The following is a 17,701-nucleotide window of genomic DNA, read 5'->3' as shown; positions in this document are numbered from 1 at the left end:
TTTGGGTTTTGATAACTTTGGGTTTTGATAACAAAACCCTCCTTTCACCCACCTTTGGTGCTGGGTAACGTTGCAAAGCTTTCAGTACAGAGGATGGAATGAGAAATTGCAGTGTTTCTCTGCAGAGAGGACAGATGCCAAAGGAAAACAGAAGTTCCTTCAATCTGGGTAGAAGGCCTGGTTTTGGAGCCTGCCCAGGTGGTTACTGCTGTCTTAATAATTATTCATGGCATTAAAACCAGAGAGACCATCTGTCTGACAGCCTTTCTCAGCTCCTTTTCTCTCTTTCAGGAGGCCACAGCCATGGGTGGGATAGGGGGAAAGCTAGTAGGAGCTTTTACATTTTTGTTTATTATTAATTTATTTACAAAAGTTTTTTTGGCTAGATATGGTGGGTCACGCCTGTAATTCAAGCACTTTGGGAAGGTAGGAGGATCACTTGAAGCCAGGAGTTCGAGACCAGCCGGGGCAACACAATGAGACCCTGTCTCTACAAAAAGTAAAACAAATTAGCCGGGTATGGTGGTGCATACTTGTAGTCCTAGGTACTTGAGGGGCTGAGGCAGGAGGATTGCTTGAGGCCAGTTTAAGGTTATAGTGAGCTACGTACGATCAGGCCAGTGTACTCCAGGCAGGTGGCCTGGACCATGGCCTCGACCATGTCTTTAAAACAAATAAATGAGAAGCCTTTTATTATTGAAATTTTCAAACATACACCAAAATAGAGAAAATAGCCCAGTGGATCCCACTTTTCCCCAACACCCAGCTTGAACAGAGACTAACATTTTGTTAATCTTTTTCCCTCTTGCTCTATCCCCACCCCTGCCCTGTCCAGTATATACACCCTGTAGCTTTGTTTTTATTTATTATTTATTTAGTTTTTTGAGACAGAGTGTTTCTCTGTCACCCAAGCTAGAGTGCAGTGGCGTGATCTTGGCTTACTGCAACCTCTGCCTCCTGGGTTCAAGCGATTCTCCTGCTTCAGCTTTCCGAGTAGCTGGAATTCCAAGTGTGTGCCACCACGCGTGGCTACTTTTTGTATTTTTAGTAGAGACGGGGTTTCACCATGTTGGCCAGGCTGGTCTGGAACTCCTGACCTCAGGTGGTCTGCCCTCCTCAGCCTCTCAAAGTGCTGGGATTACAGGCATGAGCCACTGCGCTCGGCCACCATACTCTTTTAAACAACCAGATTGCGTGTGAACTTAGAGCGAGAACTCACTTCTGTAAGGATGACACCAAAACATTCACTAGGGATCCAACCCCATGATCCACTTCCTTCCTTTAGGCCCCACCTCCAACATTGGTGGTCATATTTCAGTATGAGATTTGGAGGGGACAGACATCCAAACCATATCATTAGATTTAACAGTTTTATGCAGTTTCTTTGGTTCTAGATCTGTTTCGACTGTTTCGACTCCTGCAGTCAGGTGACTGTAACTAGCCTCTGTTCTTTTTGAGGGTTCCCAGTTTGGTGCAAACCCTTTGGATGTATTATTTGGGAAAATGGGGTGTCTTGCAGCCTGTGTCCCTGCTTTACATTGCCCTTTTTGCTGCCTGCCCCAAGCCTCCTCATTAGCATCCCTGTCAATGCCAGCGGAGATGTGGTGACATTCAGCCTGACAGGTCATTAGCAGCTTTTGTGCCCCAGGGACTGCTGGTGGGAGGGAGGTTGTGGAAGATAAACCCTGACAGGAATGTATTCTCCTCGAGGGCAGGGTTTATTTGATATTCTTCTGGAGCTTGGAGCCATAAGCATGGTGCTGGGGAGGAAGCACCCTTAGCAGATGGCATTTGGGAGCCTCTGCGGGCAGAGCATGGAAATTCACAACTTCTGAGTTGTTTGTATTTTCAGTCTCACTCTAGATGGATGGCAGTCTTCTGCTGTGGGAATGAAATATGTTTAGGCAACTTGAGCCCCAGGTGCAGATGAGGCTGCGCTAATGGGCGCACTAGGAAGGAGCCGGAGGAGAGATGCACCTTTAGCTATTATCAATCCATGACAGCTGTCAGCTGCTGTCAATTAGCACCCACCTGTGCCTGGGATGCAGGGGCGCCTGTCCTGTCCTCTGTGGAAGTCTCTGGACCCAGCCGCTAGTCTTGACTGTGCACTGTTCAAGCCCCAAGTCCACCTGGAAGAGGCGATTGGAAACTTACTGCAGAATAAGGAGAGCGCAGGACAGGCACAGTGGCTCATGCCTATAATCTCAGTGCTGAAGCCAGAGGATGGCTTGAGTCCTCGAGTGTGAAACCACCCTGGGCAACATAGTGAGACCCCGTCTTTACAAAAAGTAAAATAATTAGTTGGGCATGGTGGTGTGTGCCTGTAATCTCAGTTACTCAGGAGGCTGAGATGGGATGTTCACTTGAGCCTAGGAGTTTGAGGTTACAGTGAGCTATGATTGCACCACTGCACTCCAGCCTGGGTGACAGAGCATGAGACTGTCCCCCTTGGAAAAAAAGGAATAAGGGAAGCCTCTGGCAGACCTGATGATAGGTGGCCCAGCCAAAATGGGTATTGATGAGGATTTCCCTGGTCTAGAACTCTGAATTTAGTCTGGCAAAGTGTTCCCTTTGTGTTGTGGGATGATTCTTGGTGTTACCCCATCACAGTAGGTAAGATGAATTAGCAAACGAGAAAGGCTTTCTCTTTTTCATCATTATCTAGTCCTTAGATGAAGCCTAGGAGAAGGTCTCCACATGGTACTAGTAAGTCTTTAACATCTGCCTCTAACACTTGCCTATGCCCTTTTTTTTTTTTTTTACAAAGCCTCAAGAATGCTCCAGTATCTAGGTAGAATTTGATAATATTTTATTTTTATTATACTCCCTTTTTTGCTTACCTTCTATAGACAGCAAGTGAAACATTTTTGAAATATGTGCAAATAAGGCCAGTTTCTTTTTTCTATTTTTTTTGAGAGAAGGTCTTGCTCTGTCGCACAGGCTGGAGTGCAGTGGCGTGCTCTTGGCTCACTGCAACCTCTGCCTCCTGAATTTAAGTGATTCTCCTGCCTTAGTCTCCCAAGTAGCTGGGATTACAGGTGCCCACCACCACTCCTGGCTAATTTTCATATTTTTAGTAGAGACCAGGTTTTGCCATGTTGGCCGGGCTGGTCTCGAACTCCTGACCTCAGGTGATCCATTCCCCTTGGCCTCCCAAAGTGCTGGGATTATAGGCGTGAGCCATTGGGCCTGGCTGAGGCAAGTTCTTTTTGAAATATATTTTATGAAGGAGAAAAAGAAGAGGTCAGTTTAAGGAAACAAATGGCTTAAGAGATGGTATGCAGAGATGCCAAAGCATCTTGAAGGTGCTTTTTTTTTTTTTTTTTTTGTAAACAGTCTTGCTTTGTTGTTCAGGCTGGAGTGCAGTGGTGCAGTCACGGCTCCCAGTAGCCTTGACCTTCTGGGCTCAAGTAATCATCCCATCTCAGCCTCCCGAGTAGCTGGGACTACAGGTATATGCCACTATGCCTGGCTAATCTTTAACTTTTTTGTAGAGGCCAGCTCTCATTATGTTGCCCAGGCTGGTATTGACCTCCTGGCCTTGAACAAAAATACAGATTTTGATTAAGTCTGGGGTAGGACATGGGCCTGAGTTTCTAACCAGTTCCCAGGTGGTGCTATTGCTGCTGGTCTGTAGACCACACGTGGAGTTGCCAGTGTAGAGTTCATGTAGCAATAGTGATTTCATAGCAATAGCCAGTGTCTGTGTACTTGCTTCGTTGTATTTCACGCACTATTTAGCAACATACATTCAAGTCAGTTGACCCTCACCCTAGCCCTTTGGGGCGGGTAAGGATTATGCTCATTTCATACTCAAGGAAACTGAGGCACAGACAGGCAAAGTAGCTTGGGGAAACAGAAAGGAATTTAGAGACAGGCTCTGATTAGCTCAGAGAGGAGACAGCCTCATGCATCATCCTGAACAGCTTGGACTTGATCTTGAAGGTGGAGGGAGAAGTTGAAGGGTAATTAAACAGGAACTGGAGAAAATTCACCTCACATAGCGATTGCTTTGGCTACATGCACCCTGCCACCCCCACCTCAGTGAAGCGTCATGTGAAGTTGGGTTCATAAATGAAGGCCTGAATGCTTTCCTGCCAAGTTTGTTTTAAATCAAGCTGCTAATTAGTACCAATCCCCCTTCTCCTGTATTGTAGTTTTTGTTGATGTCGTTTCACTTCATTTAGTCAACGTGATTGATTCAGTTCAGTGTTTGAATTTCTTTTTGAACCTCACCTTAATGACCTGTCTAAAAATCAAGATTAAACCTTCTTCCTAACACAGCAGTATTGCTTGGTAAGACTGGCTCACAGTCCAAGGAAATGCTTGCTCAGAGAGGGCAGACTGCTTTAACTCTTTAAGCTGAGCTCATTAAAAAAATTCAAATGACTGATTTCTTGTCACAATTCTACCTACATTGTGTTTATTTTTGTCCAGGTTTCAGCCAGTTAAATGCTTTTGTAATGAGCGTGTGTCCAGGCTGAAGGTGGCATTTTGAAACTGAGAGTCAAATACCAATTTAAAGTCCAGACTTTTATACTTATTTGTGAAATTCAGATAAATGAAATGGAATTAAAACAGGGCTGCTGTGTTGTCGAATATGACTCTGTTTCTCCTTGTAGGACTCTTAAAGGGTAGCCATTTTGTCATTTTATATACACATTTTCTTTTCTTAGCCTACCTTTTACTTTCTTGATTTGCCTATTTGTGATTTACCATTAAACACTAGGCTTTTTGTAAACTAATTATCCCTTGAAATTGACTTTTTTTTTTTCTCTGAGACAGGGTCTTGTTCTGTCACACAGGCTGGAGTGCAGTGGCTCCATCATAGCCCATTGCAACCTCAAACTCCTGGGCTCCAGCAATCCTCCTGCCCCAGCCTCCTGAGTAGCTGGGACTGTAGATGCTCATCATTGTACCAGGCTAACTTTTAATTTATTATAGAGACAGGGTCTTGAACTCCTGGGCTCAAGCAATCCTCCCACATCAACCTTCCAAAGTGCTAGGATTACAGGTGTGAGCCACAGTGCCTGGTGAAATGGGACTTGTTGTAATTTTTTTTTGAGACAGAGTTTCGCTCTTGTTGCCCAGGCTGGAGTGCAATGGTGCGATCTCGGCTCGCTGCAAACTCTGCCTCCTGGGTTCAAGTGATTATCCTGCCTCAGCCTCCCGAGTAGCTGGGATTACAGGCATGCACCATTATGCCCAGCTAATTTTGTATTTTTAGTAGAGACGGGGTTTCTCCATGTTGGCCAGGCTGGTCTTGAACTCCTGATCTCAGGTGATTCGCCCACCTTGGCCTCCCAAAGTGCTGGGGTTACAGGTGTGAGCCAATGTGCCTGGCAAAATGGGACTTTTTGTAATTTTGAAAGTGAAACCTGCCCCTTGAGTATGCCTCAGTTTGGCTTGGCTACCTTCCTATCTGATTCTGCAGCTGGTCCTTCTTTTTTTTCTAAGATGGGGTTTTCATTTTGTCACTCAGCCTGAAGTGCAGTGTGGTGCCATCTTGGCTCATTATAGCCTCAACCTCCTGGACTCAGGTGATCCTTTTGCCTCAGCCCGCTTCCCCCCGTCCCCCCACCACCTACCGGTAGCTGGGCCTACAGGCACACACCACCATGCCTGGCTAATTTTGTTATTTTTTTATTTTTTGTAGAGATGGGGGTCTCACTGTGTTGCCCAGGCTGTCCTGAAACTCCTGGCCTGAAGTGATCCTTCAGCTTGGCCTCCCAAAGTGCTGAGATTACAGGTGTGAGCCACTGCTCCCAGCCTGATCCTTCTCTCTCCTTGGCCAACCCCCTCTTCCATTGGGGCCAGCTATGTTGTGGCTGCCTGGTTTAGTTTGTTCTCTTTCCCTCTTTGGTCCCTCACTTCCTTTACCTTTGGGGGTGTCCTTCCTGACCCCTTACTTGAGAAGTCCGAGGGCTGTCATCCTTATTCTCTGGCTCTGTCCTCCTTGGACCTGTTGAATCTTGCCAGGGTTTTCTGGGGAGAGCTCAGGGGAGTGGGGATCTCTGTGGGCACAGGCTGGCTGCCTGTGGCACTGACTTGGTGTTTTGGCATAGGAGGACTTCAGAGCATTGCTAACAAAGCTTGCATGCCCACCACCCAGTGGCACCAAAGCCACTGCTGTTGTCCTCTGAGATCTCCCAAATCCAAAAATTGATATATGGCTTACTTGGAATTCATCAGTGATGAAAGCCTGGCCAACGTAGCAAAACCCCATCTCTTTAAAAACTACAAAAATTAGCCAGGCTTGGTGGTGTGTGCCTGTAGTCCCAGCCACTCAGGAGGCTGAAGTGGAAGATTGTTTGAGCCCAGGAGGCGGAGGTTGCAGTGAGCTGAGATTGTACCACTGTACTCCAGCCTGGATGAAACAGAGTGATACCCTGTCTCAAAAAAAAAAAAAAAAAAAAAAAAGTGATAAAAAGTAGGTAGATCATAAACTCAACAACATAGATAGGCTGAGCATGGTGGCTCACTCCTATAATCCACCCCTTTAGGAGGTCAAGGCAGGAGGATTGCTTGAGGCTAGGAGGAGTTCAAGACCAGCATGGGCAACACAGTGAGATCCCCATTTCCAAAAAAACAAACAAACAAAAAAACCAATTAGCCATGTATGAGGTGGCATATGCCTATAATCCCAGCACTTTGGGAGGCTGAGGCAGGGGATCAGTTGAGCCCAGAAATTCAAGGTTCTGATTAGCCACTATACTCCAGCCTGGGAGAGAGAAAGAGAGACACTGTCTTATTTAAAACAGAAAAAGAAGAAGAAAAAAAAAGAATATAGATCACATCTTTTTGAATATACTATGCCAATCCTTGTTGGGTTTCATTCCTTATAATTGTTATTTTTAAAGATTTTTCTTCTTATAAATATTCTATTTTTTCATTGTAAAAAATTTATGGGAGAACACGGTGGAAAAAACAAACAAGAAAAGGACTTCATAATCCTCTACCCTGGGGGAAAAAAATCAACATTACCTATTTAGTTCTTCTCCCACTTTTTTTTTTTTTCGAGACAGAGTTGCCCTCTGTCACCCAGGCTAGAGTGCAGTGATGTCTCTTGGGCTCAAGTAATTCTCATGCCTCAGCCTCCTGAGTAGCTGGGATTATAGGCATGCGCCACCACACCTGGCTAATTTTTGTATTTTTAGTAGAGATGGGGTTTTGCCACATTGGCCAGGCTGATCTTGAACTCCTGACCTTGGGTGATCCCCTTGGCCTCCCAAAGTGCTGGAATTACAGGTGTGAGCCACTGTGCCCGGCCTTCTGCCATTTATTTTTAAAAGAAAAAAACATTAAAAAAATTTTTTTCTTTTTGACATAGCATCTCATTTTTGTTGCCCAGGCTGGTCTTGAACTCCTGGGCTCAAGCAATCCTTCTACCTCAGCCTCCCGAGTAGCTGGGACTACAGATGCACATCACGGGGTCTTTATGCTATTTCTTTTGTACATAGGTAAATGCAAACATATGGTTACATCATATACTATTTTGGAGGTTTGATTTTCTTTTCATTTTGATCATCTTTCCAAGGTGTTATTTTCCTAGTACATCTTTTTAAATGGACATAGAGCATTCTTTTGTATGAATGAACAGTGCTTGTATTTAGGTGGTCCTTTCCTGTTAGACTTCTTTTTTTTTTTTTGAGACAGAGTCAGTCTCGTTCTATTGCCCAAACTGGAGCGCAGTGGTGTGATCTCTGCTCAAGTGATTTTCCTGCCTCAGCCTCCCAGGTAGCTGGGATTACAGGTGCCCAAATCTGGCTAATTTTTGTATTTTGGTAGAGATAGGGTTTCATCATGCTAGCCAGGCTGGTTTTGAACTCCTGGCCTCAAGTGATGCATCCACCTCGCCCTCCCAAAGTGTGGAGATTACAGGCGTAAGCCACTGGGCCTGACCCAGATGAACATTCTTGTAGCTATTGCACACAACTTTGAACACTTCCTAGGATGAATTCCTTAAAGCAGAAATGCTGAGCCAGGCTTTTTTTTTTTCCCGTGACTCTTTGACACATGATAATATTGACTTTTCTTTCTTTCCAGACACTACAACAACAGGAGTGCAAACTTCTCTATAGCCGAAAAGAGGGTCAAAGGCAAGAAAACAAAAACAAAAATAGATATAAAAACATCCTGCCCTGTAAGTATCAATATTCCGCTCAGTAATAGTCACTCTTGGAGATTTTGATTCCCAGCACTTCTGTACCTTTCCTCAGGGTCGTGTGCTCTTGTTAGCACATCTGAGGCCTTAGCTTCTTTAATTGCAAGCAGTCTCCAAAATAATCAACCATGGTGGGAGTTGATGGCCTCATTCACTGAGCGCCTGTGATGCTGATTACTGAGTAAAGTTGCCACTAGGTGGCTTTGTCTGTGGTTGGTTCCTTCCGTTAATTAATTTTCTGTCTGCCCAAGATAGATCATCTCAAGGCTTGGGATCTCTCAGTGTCAGGGCCCTCAGGGTTCCAGATTTGTGTCTTGACTCCTCCTCACTGGGCCTGTGAGTCCTGGGTAATACCTGCCTCCTTTCTGGGACTCAATTTCCTCATGTGGGAAACAGACAAACACCTCCCGAGGGCTCTTAGAACTGTTCTGCTCACTGATCCCCTGAGCTCAAGTTACTGGAGAAAGGGTATATTTGCTCAGAAGACTTTGTGGGCCAGGTGTGGTGGCTTACACTTGTAATCCCAGCACTTTCGGAGGCTGAGGCAGGCGGATCACCTCTGGTCAGGAGTTTGAGACCATCCTGGCCAATATGATAAAACCCCGTCTTTACTAAAAATTACTAAAGTTTGTAATGTTTACAAACTTTTACCTGGTGGCGGACACCTGTAATCCAGGCTACTCAGGAGGCTGAGGCAGGAGAATCGCTTGAACCTGGGAGGGGGAGGTCGCAGTGAGCCGAGATTGCACCACTGCACTCCAGCCTGGGTGATAGAGCAAGACTCTATGTCAAAAAAAAAAATTTAAATTTTTTGTAGAGCAGAGTCTCCCTATGTTGTAATTACTGTTTTGTAGAGATAGGGTTTCGTCATGTTGCCCAGGCTGGTCTTGAATTCCTGGGCTCAAATGATCTGCCTGCCTCGGCCTCCCAAAGTGTTAGAATTACAGGCATGAGCTACTATACCCGGCTGTACCTTCTGTAACACCCAAATGCCACCAGCCAAAGCCCAAGTTGAACCAGGAGGGATAAAGGCCTGGAAGGATGTAGGCCTTGCATGAGGATCTCAGAAATGGCACTAAACCAGTCACAGCTCCTCTCTCCCGCGGTCTAATGCTATGCTGAAGTCTGTGCATCTTTATCTCACTTAATCCATGTAACTTTGCAAAGGAAGCAGCCATTCTTAGTATCCTGATTCCCTAGACCATTTAAGAAAAGTTACAAGTGAGGGGGAGTGGGCGAGAGAATGGGCACTAGAGCCCCCAAAGTCACTGCTCTTAGCACCACACTCTAATGCAGGGGGGTCTCCATGATGTGCAGTGCAAGGCAGTGCGCTGAGGAGAAAGGAAGGAACATTTACAACTAACCTTTATTGAATCCTTTCCCTAAAAAAAAAAAAAAAAGAAAAATTTGTCTGAGGCATAGATTGATTGCAGTGAGTGCATAATGTTTTGTTTATTGATTGACTGATTATGTATAGAGATGGGGATCTCACTACATTGCCTAGGCTGATCTCGAACTCCTAGGCTCAAGCAGTCCTCCTGCTTTGGCTTCCCAAAGTTCTGGGATTACAGGCATGGGCCACTGCACCTGGCTATGCATACTATATTTATCCAACTAACAAATAAGGCTTGTTTATATATAGTGCCTATGTGTATATATTTAAGCATTAAAAAATGGTGCGATTGGGGGCCGTGATCACATTTGGAGAGCATTGCTCTCATGTCTCATCAGATCAGAGCCATTTTTTCAGATCTCGTAAACCATTCTTTGTGTGTGTCTACGCATGAAGCATAGTCTTTCTATTTCTGCATGCATATGTGCATATACATGGTCTATATGTATGGCATATCTACATGGATATTGTAATGTGTATAGATGAGGATGAGGGAAAGTGGAGGCATTTGTAGTATTGAGTAAAGGCAGTGAGGAATTTGCAGAGAAGCAGTTTGAACTGCAGCATGAGTACCAGTGACCTTGAGGAAGCCTTATCCTGTTTTTTTTTTTTTTGAATTAATTTTTTCAATTTTTAGAAATAGAGTTTCACTATGTTGCCCAGGCTGGTCTTGACCTCCTGGGCTCAAACGATCCTCCTGCCTTGGCCTCCGAAAGTGCCGGGATTACAGGTGTGGACCACCATGCCTGGCCACCTTGTCCTTTTTATATCTAAGTTTTGACATCTGCTCAGTAGTCTAATGGTATTTATAAGGTATAAAATGTACGAGAAAGTGAAGGGACCAATGGTATGCAGTATCTAAATAGAATATCGCTTTTTCCTCCCTTAAAGGTCTCATTCAGATGTTCCTCTGATGAACATCTCATTTCCTTAAAGATGAGGAGTCTGAAACAAAAAGGACATTATTCTATTAAGACACATGACTGTCTTACTAATTCTTACCATTGCAAAATATGTTGCTTAGGTAGAGCAATCAGATTTTTGTACCAATAATGGACTTTTATACAGAATTTGGACAGTTGATACTATCAGAGCCTTGTGATATTTCACTGCATACTGCTTCACTAAAAAATACCTGGCCGGGCGTGGTGACTCACATCTGTAATCCCAGCACTTTAGGAGGCTGAGGCCGGCAGATCACGTGAGGTCAGGAGTTCAAGACCAGCCTGGCCAACATGGCAAAACCCCATCTCTACTAAAAATACGAAGAATTGCCAGTTGTGGCAGCACCCGTCTATAATCCCAGTTACTCAGGAGGCTGCGGCATGAGAATTGCTTGAGCCCAGGAGGCGGAGGTTGCAGAGAGCCGAGATAGTGCTATTGCACCCCAGCCTGGGTGACAGAGGAAAACCCTGTGTCAAAAAATAATTAAAAAAAAAACAAAAAAACTCTTTATTTTGGAAATTTTCAAATATATTCAAGAGCAGACAGAACCCACATGTACACACTGTCCAGCTTCAACAATTATCAACCCAGGCCCAGTCTTGTTTCATCTATACTCTGATCCACATCTCCTTTCTCCTTGAATTATTTCGAAGCACATCTCAGACATCATGTCATATATCTATACTTCAATCTTCTGCTTCTTTTTTTTTTTAATTCCCCCTCCCCTTTTCTTTTCTTTCTTTTTTTTTTTGAGACAGAGTCTTACTCTGTTGCCCAGGCTAGAGTGCAGTGATGTGATCTCGGCTCACTGCAACATCCATCTCCCAGGTTCAAGCAATTCTTGCGCCTCAGCCTCCCGAGTAGCGGGATTACAGATGTGTACCAATGTGCCTGGCTAAGTTTTATATTTTTAATAGAGACAGGGTTTCGCCATGTTGGCCAGTCTAGTCTGGAACACCTGGCCTCATATGATCCACCTGCTTTGGCCTACCAAAGTGTTATAATTACAAGCGTGAGCCACCGCGCCCAGTCCAAAATTTCTTGGTTTGAAATAATTTTGGACTCATAAATTACAAAAATAGTAGAGAGAGTTTTCTTGGCTCTTCTCTCAGCTTCCTATATCCAATGATAACATCCTATATACCCATAGTATATGATCAAAACCAGGAAATTGTGTAGATAGCATTATGAGGCATCAGGCAGTGTTCACATTGCTGTTGTGCTTATCTGGGCTTTAATGTTTATGTGTGTGTGTTTTAAATCATTAAATGAACAAAACTTGGACTAGGTTGAGGATGAACTGATTTGAACTGCTTTTTCCTGAAGCAGTCCGAGGACCTATGTGACTGTGGTGTATTTTTCTTCTAGTTGATCATACCAGGGTTGTCCTACACGACGGGGATCCCAATGAGCCTGTTTCAGATTACATCAATGCAAATATCATCATGGTAAGCTTTGCTCTTCACAGTGTTTTCTGACCACACATTGCTAGCCTATTTTTGTATTTTAAATCCTTCCTTGTGTCCTGAAAGCAACTTTCAGATGTTTGAAGGATTTTCTTCCTAAATTTCTAGCCTGAATTTGAAACCAAGTGCAACAATTCAAAGCCTAAAAAGAGTTACATTGCCACACAAGGCTGTCTGCAAAACACGGTGAACGACTTTTGGCGGATGGTATTCCAAGAAAACTCCCGAGTGATTGTTATGACAACGAAAGAAGTGGAGAGAGGAAAGGTAAATCACAGAACCTTCTCTTCTGCTAAACTGTTTTTAAAGTATCAGACGTGTCAGATTGGCCATGTTTAGGAATTGAATCAATGGATTAAGCTTAATCTAACTGATTATCTGGAAAAAAAGGGACTAGAAGAAATTTGATTGTGCTATTACTTGGTGTAGTTTTCTTTATGATTTTTCTGCTTGGGGCTTGTTGAGCTTCTTGACTCTGTGAATTTGTAGTTTTCCTTAAATTTGGACAGTGTTCAGTCTTTGTTTCTTCAGATACATACCCTGGGCTGGGCATGGTGGCTCATGCCTGTAGTCCCAGCACTGTTGGGGTTGAGGCGGGCAGATCACTTGAAGTCAGGAGTTTGAGACCAGCCTGGGCAATGCAGTAATACCCCATCTCTACCAAAAAAAAACAGATGTACCCTGCCCAACCTTGTCCTAGGACACCAGTTACAAGTGTATTAGGGTTCTTGAAGTTGTCTCACAGCCTACTGACACTTGGTTTATTTTACTCAGTTTTCTTCCCTGTCTGTGTTTCATTTTGGATAGCTTCTTTTGCCATGTCTTTAAATTAATCTTCTACAGTAAGTCATCTATTCTTAATCCTATCCAGAGTATTTTTCACAGCATTGTATTTTTCATCTCTAGAAGTGTTAATATCATCTTTATTGTTCCTTTTGACATGTGTAGCATTTTCCTTACCCTTTGAAAGTATGGAGTATTTCTGTTGTTGTTTTTTGTTTTTTAGAGATAGGGTCTTACTCTATTGCCCAGGCTGGAGTGCAGTGATGTAACCATAGCTCACTGTAGCTTCAAACTCCTGGGTTCAAGTGATCCTTCCACCTCAGTCTCCTGAGTACCTGGGACTACAGGCATGCACCACCACGTTTGGCTAATTTTTGTTTATTTTTAGTAGAAATGAGGTCTTGCTATGTCGTGCAGGCTGGTCTTGAACTCCCAGGCTCGAGCAATCCTCCCACTTCGACCTCCCAAAGTGCTGGAATTATAGGCGTAAACTACCATACCTGATCTGGAGTATTTTTATAATAACTATTGTTCTTGTCTGTGAATTCTGTTATATGTGTCATTTCATTTTTTTCAGTTTTTTAGTTTTTTAAGGTGAGAGGGTAAATCTGGTCTCTGTTACTCCACTGTATCTAGAAACAGAAGTCAAAAAGGAGTATAAAAAAAGCATATGTAGGCCAGGCATGGGCATGGTGGCTCACGCCTGTAATCCCAGCACTTTGGGAGATCGAGGTGGGTGAATCGCTTGAGCTTAGGAGTTTGAGACCAACCTGGGTAACAGTGAAACCCTGTCTCTACAAAGAAATACAAAAATTAGGTGAACGTGGTGGTACATGCCTGTGGTCCCAGCTACTCAGGAACCTGAGGTGGGAGGATCCTTTGAGCCCAGGAGTTCGAGGCTGCAGCAAGCTATGATCGCACCAGTGCACTCCAGCCTGGGCAACAGAGCGACACCCTGGCTCTACAAAAGGAAAAAAAAATAAAAGAAGATCTGTCTGGTGATTAGAGTACTAATTAATAAACACTGATTTCACTGGTTATGTAAACTATACTTACAACTTTTAAGCATTTAAAAATTAATTTGAATTACCCAAATGATATGTTCATGTAGATATTCAAACACATTAGCGTTAAGGTTAAAGTTGCTTTTGTCTCTATTCCCCGTCCACGTATTTTAACCCCCTCTCTTCCAACATAAAAGCCCTGTTCTCAGTTGGACATGTATTCTCCTGCACTGTTTTTGTGACATTTATATTCACATACAAACCTATATATACTACTACTTTCTGACTGAAAAGTGCTTTTTCATACAGTAACTTTATTCTGTCTCTTGATTGTTTTTTTTTCCCGGTAAATATATGTTCTGACCTTCTCTGTGAGTGCATTTTAGGATATCTCATTCTTTTTAGCAATTGCGTGATATTCTTTGGTGTGGCTATACTCTAATTTATTTAACCATGATTTCTTAGATGGGCATTTAAGTGTCCCAGTTTTTGCTCTTGAGAACCAGTGCTGAAGTGATCAGTGTTGTTCTTGCCTTCCTTTGAACATGGCAAATATTTCTCTAGGTTAGATATCAAGAAGGATTGTGAGGTCATAGGATGTGCATGTTGTCCTTTTTGTTTTTTGTTTTTTGTTTTTGAGACAGTCTTGCTCTGTCTCCCAGGCTGGAGTGCAGTGGCACAATCTTAGCTCACTGCAGCCTCTGCCTTCTGGGTTCAAATTATTCTTGTGCCTCAGCCTCCCGAGTAGCTGGGGTTACAGGCATGTGCCACCACACCTGGCTAATTTTTGTATTTTTAGTAGAGATGGGGTTTCGACATGTTGGCCAGGCTGGTCTCGAACTCCTGACCTTAGGTGATCCACCCACCTTGGCCTCCCAAAGTGCTAGGATTACAGGTGTGAGCCACCGTGCCTGGCCATGTTGTCTGTTTTAATTAACTCTGCCCAACTGTCCTCCCAAATGGCTGCCCCAGTGCTTGCTCCCACCCACAGCACCTGCCTAGGACCCATCGCTCCATACTCTTCAAGACACTTCAGATTAAAAAATAAATTGTAACATCCCACATCTACAGAAAAGCAGACAAATCTTATTGAATGACAGCCCTCCATGTTATCTCAAAGTGAGCTCACCCTTGTGGGTTTTTTTTTTTTAAATATAGAAAAGTTCTGTGTTTTTGTTTGTGTTCTAGTGAAAGTTCTTTTTTAGATATCCTTTAATTGGTTTATATAAGATTTTGTGTGGAATGTAGCAGTGATACCTATAAATTAAACCTAAGACAGATGGAGAACTTTGGAGTTTAGCCCTCCTAATGTAATTTTCATATTGGATGTGAAGGGCAGTGTGATTTTCATAAGACTTTCATTGTTGTACACTTCTGAATACCTCTGGGACCAGATCTGGTCATTGTGAAACGAAAGTTTCCTTTAGTAGTTGCCTGCAGTAACATTAGGTATTCTTGAATTAATGGACCAATGGAAGCATCTTTGTAGTTTCTGCTTCAGGCAAATGTTTTTTGCCCTAAATATGGTTAGGAAGAATGAAGCCCTTCATCCTGCTTTTTGCCTGATTGTAGCTGTAGGAGGTCACCTGTTCTCAGAGGATGTGAGGACTGTGAAGAGAGGGGTCTTGTGTTGCTTCAGAGGAATCAGTATGAGTACCTTTCAGAAGCTCTCCTAGGATGGACAGGCATTAGGATGAAATCACCCTGCCCCACTCCTTACCACCTTGTCTGAGTCTCTGCTCCCTGTCTCCTTCTTCCTTTTTACTTTGGTGGTACTGAGAGGATGACATGATGGGTGCTGATTCTCTCTACAGGCCTTTCTGACAACCTATTCTCAGTATCCCCCCAGTGCACAGAAGACAAACCAGACTGTGGACTGTGTTTGATTCCTGGGCCCTATTTTAAAGGCCTTATTTTAATGTATTAGTTCACATATTTTAGAATTTGTTTGCCCAGGTTTCTAAAGGAGTTTAGAAACTGGGGAGAGGGCTGCAGCAGTTTGCTGATGTTTAAAGTTAGCTAAAACGTTCTTTTCAGAGTCATGATTTAATTTTATATCCTGTGACGAGTTCCCTGTAGTGACTGGGAGCAGTCCTCGGCCTTGATTGGCCAGTGACAGCATAGAGTACAATTAATATTAGAAATGTTTATTTGAGGAAACTAAAACTTACATCAAATCTGTCAGAGGTGTTTGGATCTATAAAATACTGGAGGGAAAGCCAAAAGACCACATTCTTCTTCTTCTTCTTCTTCTCCTTCTTTTTTTTCTTTTGAGACCACATCTTGCTCTGTTACCCAGCCTGCAGTGCAGTGGCACGGTCGGCTCACTGCAGCATCTGCCTCCCAGATTCAAGTGATTCTCCTGCCTCAGCCTCCTGAGTAGCTGGGATTACAGGTGTGTGTCACCACACCTGGCTAATTTTTGTAGTTTTAAAAGAGACAGAGTTTTACCATGTTGGTCAGGCTGGTCTCAAACTCTTGGCCTCAAGTGATCCACCCAGCCTCCCAAAGTGCTGGGATTACAGGCATGAGCCACTGTGCCCAGCTAAGACCACATCCTTCTATTGAATGTTCCTCCTACCATGTTTTCTTTTTTCTTTCAACTAATCATCTACTGTGATTGTTGATGTCTGTAGCTGCTTTCTTATTTCCAGTTTTATAGCTGTAAATTTCTCTGTCTTCCTAAGATACAAGGTAAATTTCTCTTGCTGATATTTGTTTCATGGTGGTTTTGGAAAGTAAGTCTTGTGGATGACTGCCCAGAATACAACAGAACACAAAAGCATTCTCTGCCCAGGACACATCACCAAATAGATACCAACTCATCTCTTATTGAGTGAAATAGCTTCCTCTTTGGCAGCAAGAATAATTTTCTTGGTGCCATATTTTTCAATCGCCTGCTCTTAAAGCCAGCAGCTATTGCAGACTTGGCATTCCCAGAACCCAGTTAAGGGAAAGTGACGTGTAGAGGAGGTATCAGATGGGTCTGGATATAGAAAAAGCAGCTGGTTCAAAACCCTATGGACTGCCTTTCTGTGATATAGTTATTCACACTTGGGTTAGATAAGGCACAGAGTCCTCCTACACTGGTGCGGAAATGAAGCAGACAGTCTGGCTCATTGGGCAGCCTAGACTCCTCCAGACTCTATGCTTGCCTTCCCTAGGGAGTGACTGGCAGATCTTAGAATTCAGACCTCAGTGGTTGCTAGCCAGCACTCTCACATTGGTTGGTCCTTCTCTCTGCATCTTTGATTCCTTAGAGATAAATAAACAAGCATTGACTCTCCTTTGACAAGTGCTTGGATCAGACAACTGCACGAGCCGCTTTTCTCCTTCCACTTCTGCTTAGTCCTCTGAGCACCTGCATCTGCTTTTGTTTGAACTCTTTTTTTTTTTTTTTGAGACGGAGTCTCTCTCTGTTGCCCAGGCTGCAGTGCAGTGACATGATCTCAGCTTATTGCAACCTCCACCTCCCAGGTTCAAATGATTCTCCTGCCTTAGCCTCCCAAGTATCTGGGATTACAGGCACCGGCTACCACGCCTGACTAATTTTTTTATTTTTTATTTTTTTCTGAGATGAAGTTTCACTCTTGTTGCCCAGGCTGGAGTGCAATGGCATGGGCTCAGCTCACTGCAACCTCCACCTCCCCGATTCAAGCGATTCTCCTGCCTCAGCCTCCCAAGTAGCTGAAATTACAGGCATGCACCACAATGCCCAGCTAATTTTTTGTATTATTAGTAAAGATGGTGTTTCACCATGTTGGCCAGGCTGGTCTCGAACTCCTGACCTCAGGTGATCTACCTGCCTCAGCCTCCCAAAGTGCTGGGATTATAGGCGTGAGCCACCACACCTGGCCTAATTTTTGTATTTTTAGTAGAGACAGGGTTTCACCATGTTGGCTAGGCTGGCCTCGAACTGCTGGTCTCAAGTGATCTGCCCATTTTG

At 43.8% G+C, this 17,701-nt stretch overlaps 1 protein-coding gene across 4 annotated transcripts in view; it reads left to right on the top strand.

Moving 5' to 3' along the window:
- PTPN11 (protein tyrosine phosphatase non-receptor type 11) overlaps window positions 1-17,701 on the top strand; it is a 95,537-nt gene that overhangs the window by 50,108 nt on the left and 27,728 nt on the right. For all 4 annotated transcript variants that reach the window (XM_012469033.3, XM_064379805.1, XM_064379804.1 and 1 more), the window contains exons 7-9: window positions 8,047-8,143; window positions 11,871-11,950; window positions 12,077-12,235. In XM_012469033.3, the coding sequence (XP_012324456.2) occupies window positions 8,047-8,143; window positions 11,871-11,950; window positions 12,077-12,235 (336 nt within the window). The remainder of the gene's footprint in view (window positions 1-8,046; window positions 8,144-11,870; window positions 11,951-12,076; window positions 12,236-17,701) is intronic.

The sequence above is a fragment of the Aotus nancymaae genome, unplaced genomic scaffold (assembly GCF_030222135.1).
Source record: "Aotus nancymaae isolate 86718 unplaced genomic scaffold, 86718_ANA_hifiasm-v0.15.2.pri h1tg000021l, whole genome shotgun sequence".
In the NCBI taxonomy this organism is placed as follows: domain Eukaryota; kingdom Metazoa; phylum Chordata; class Mammalia; order Primates; family Aotidae; genus Aotus; species Aotus nancymaae.
The sequence above is the reverse complement of the archived record's forward strand: the minus strand, read 5'-3'. Positions and strand labels throughout refer to the sequence as shown.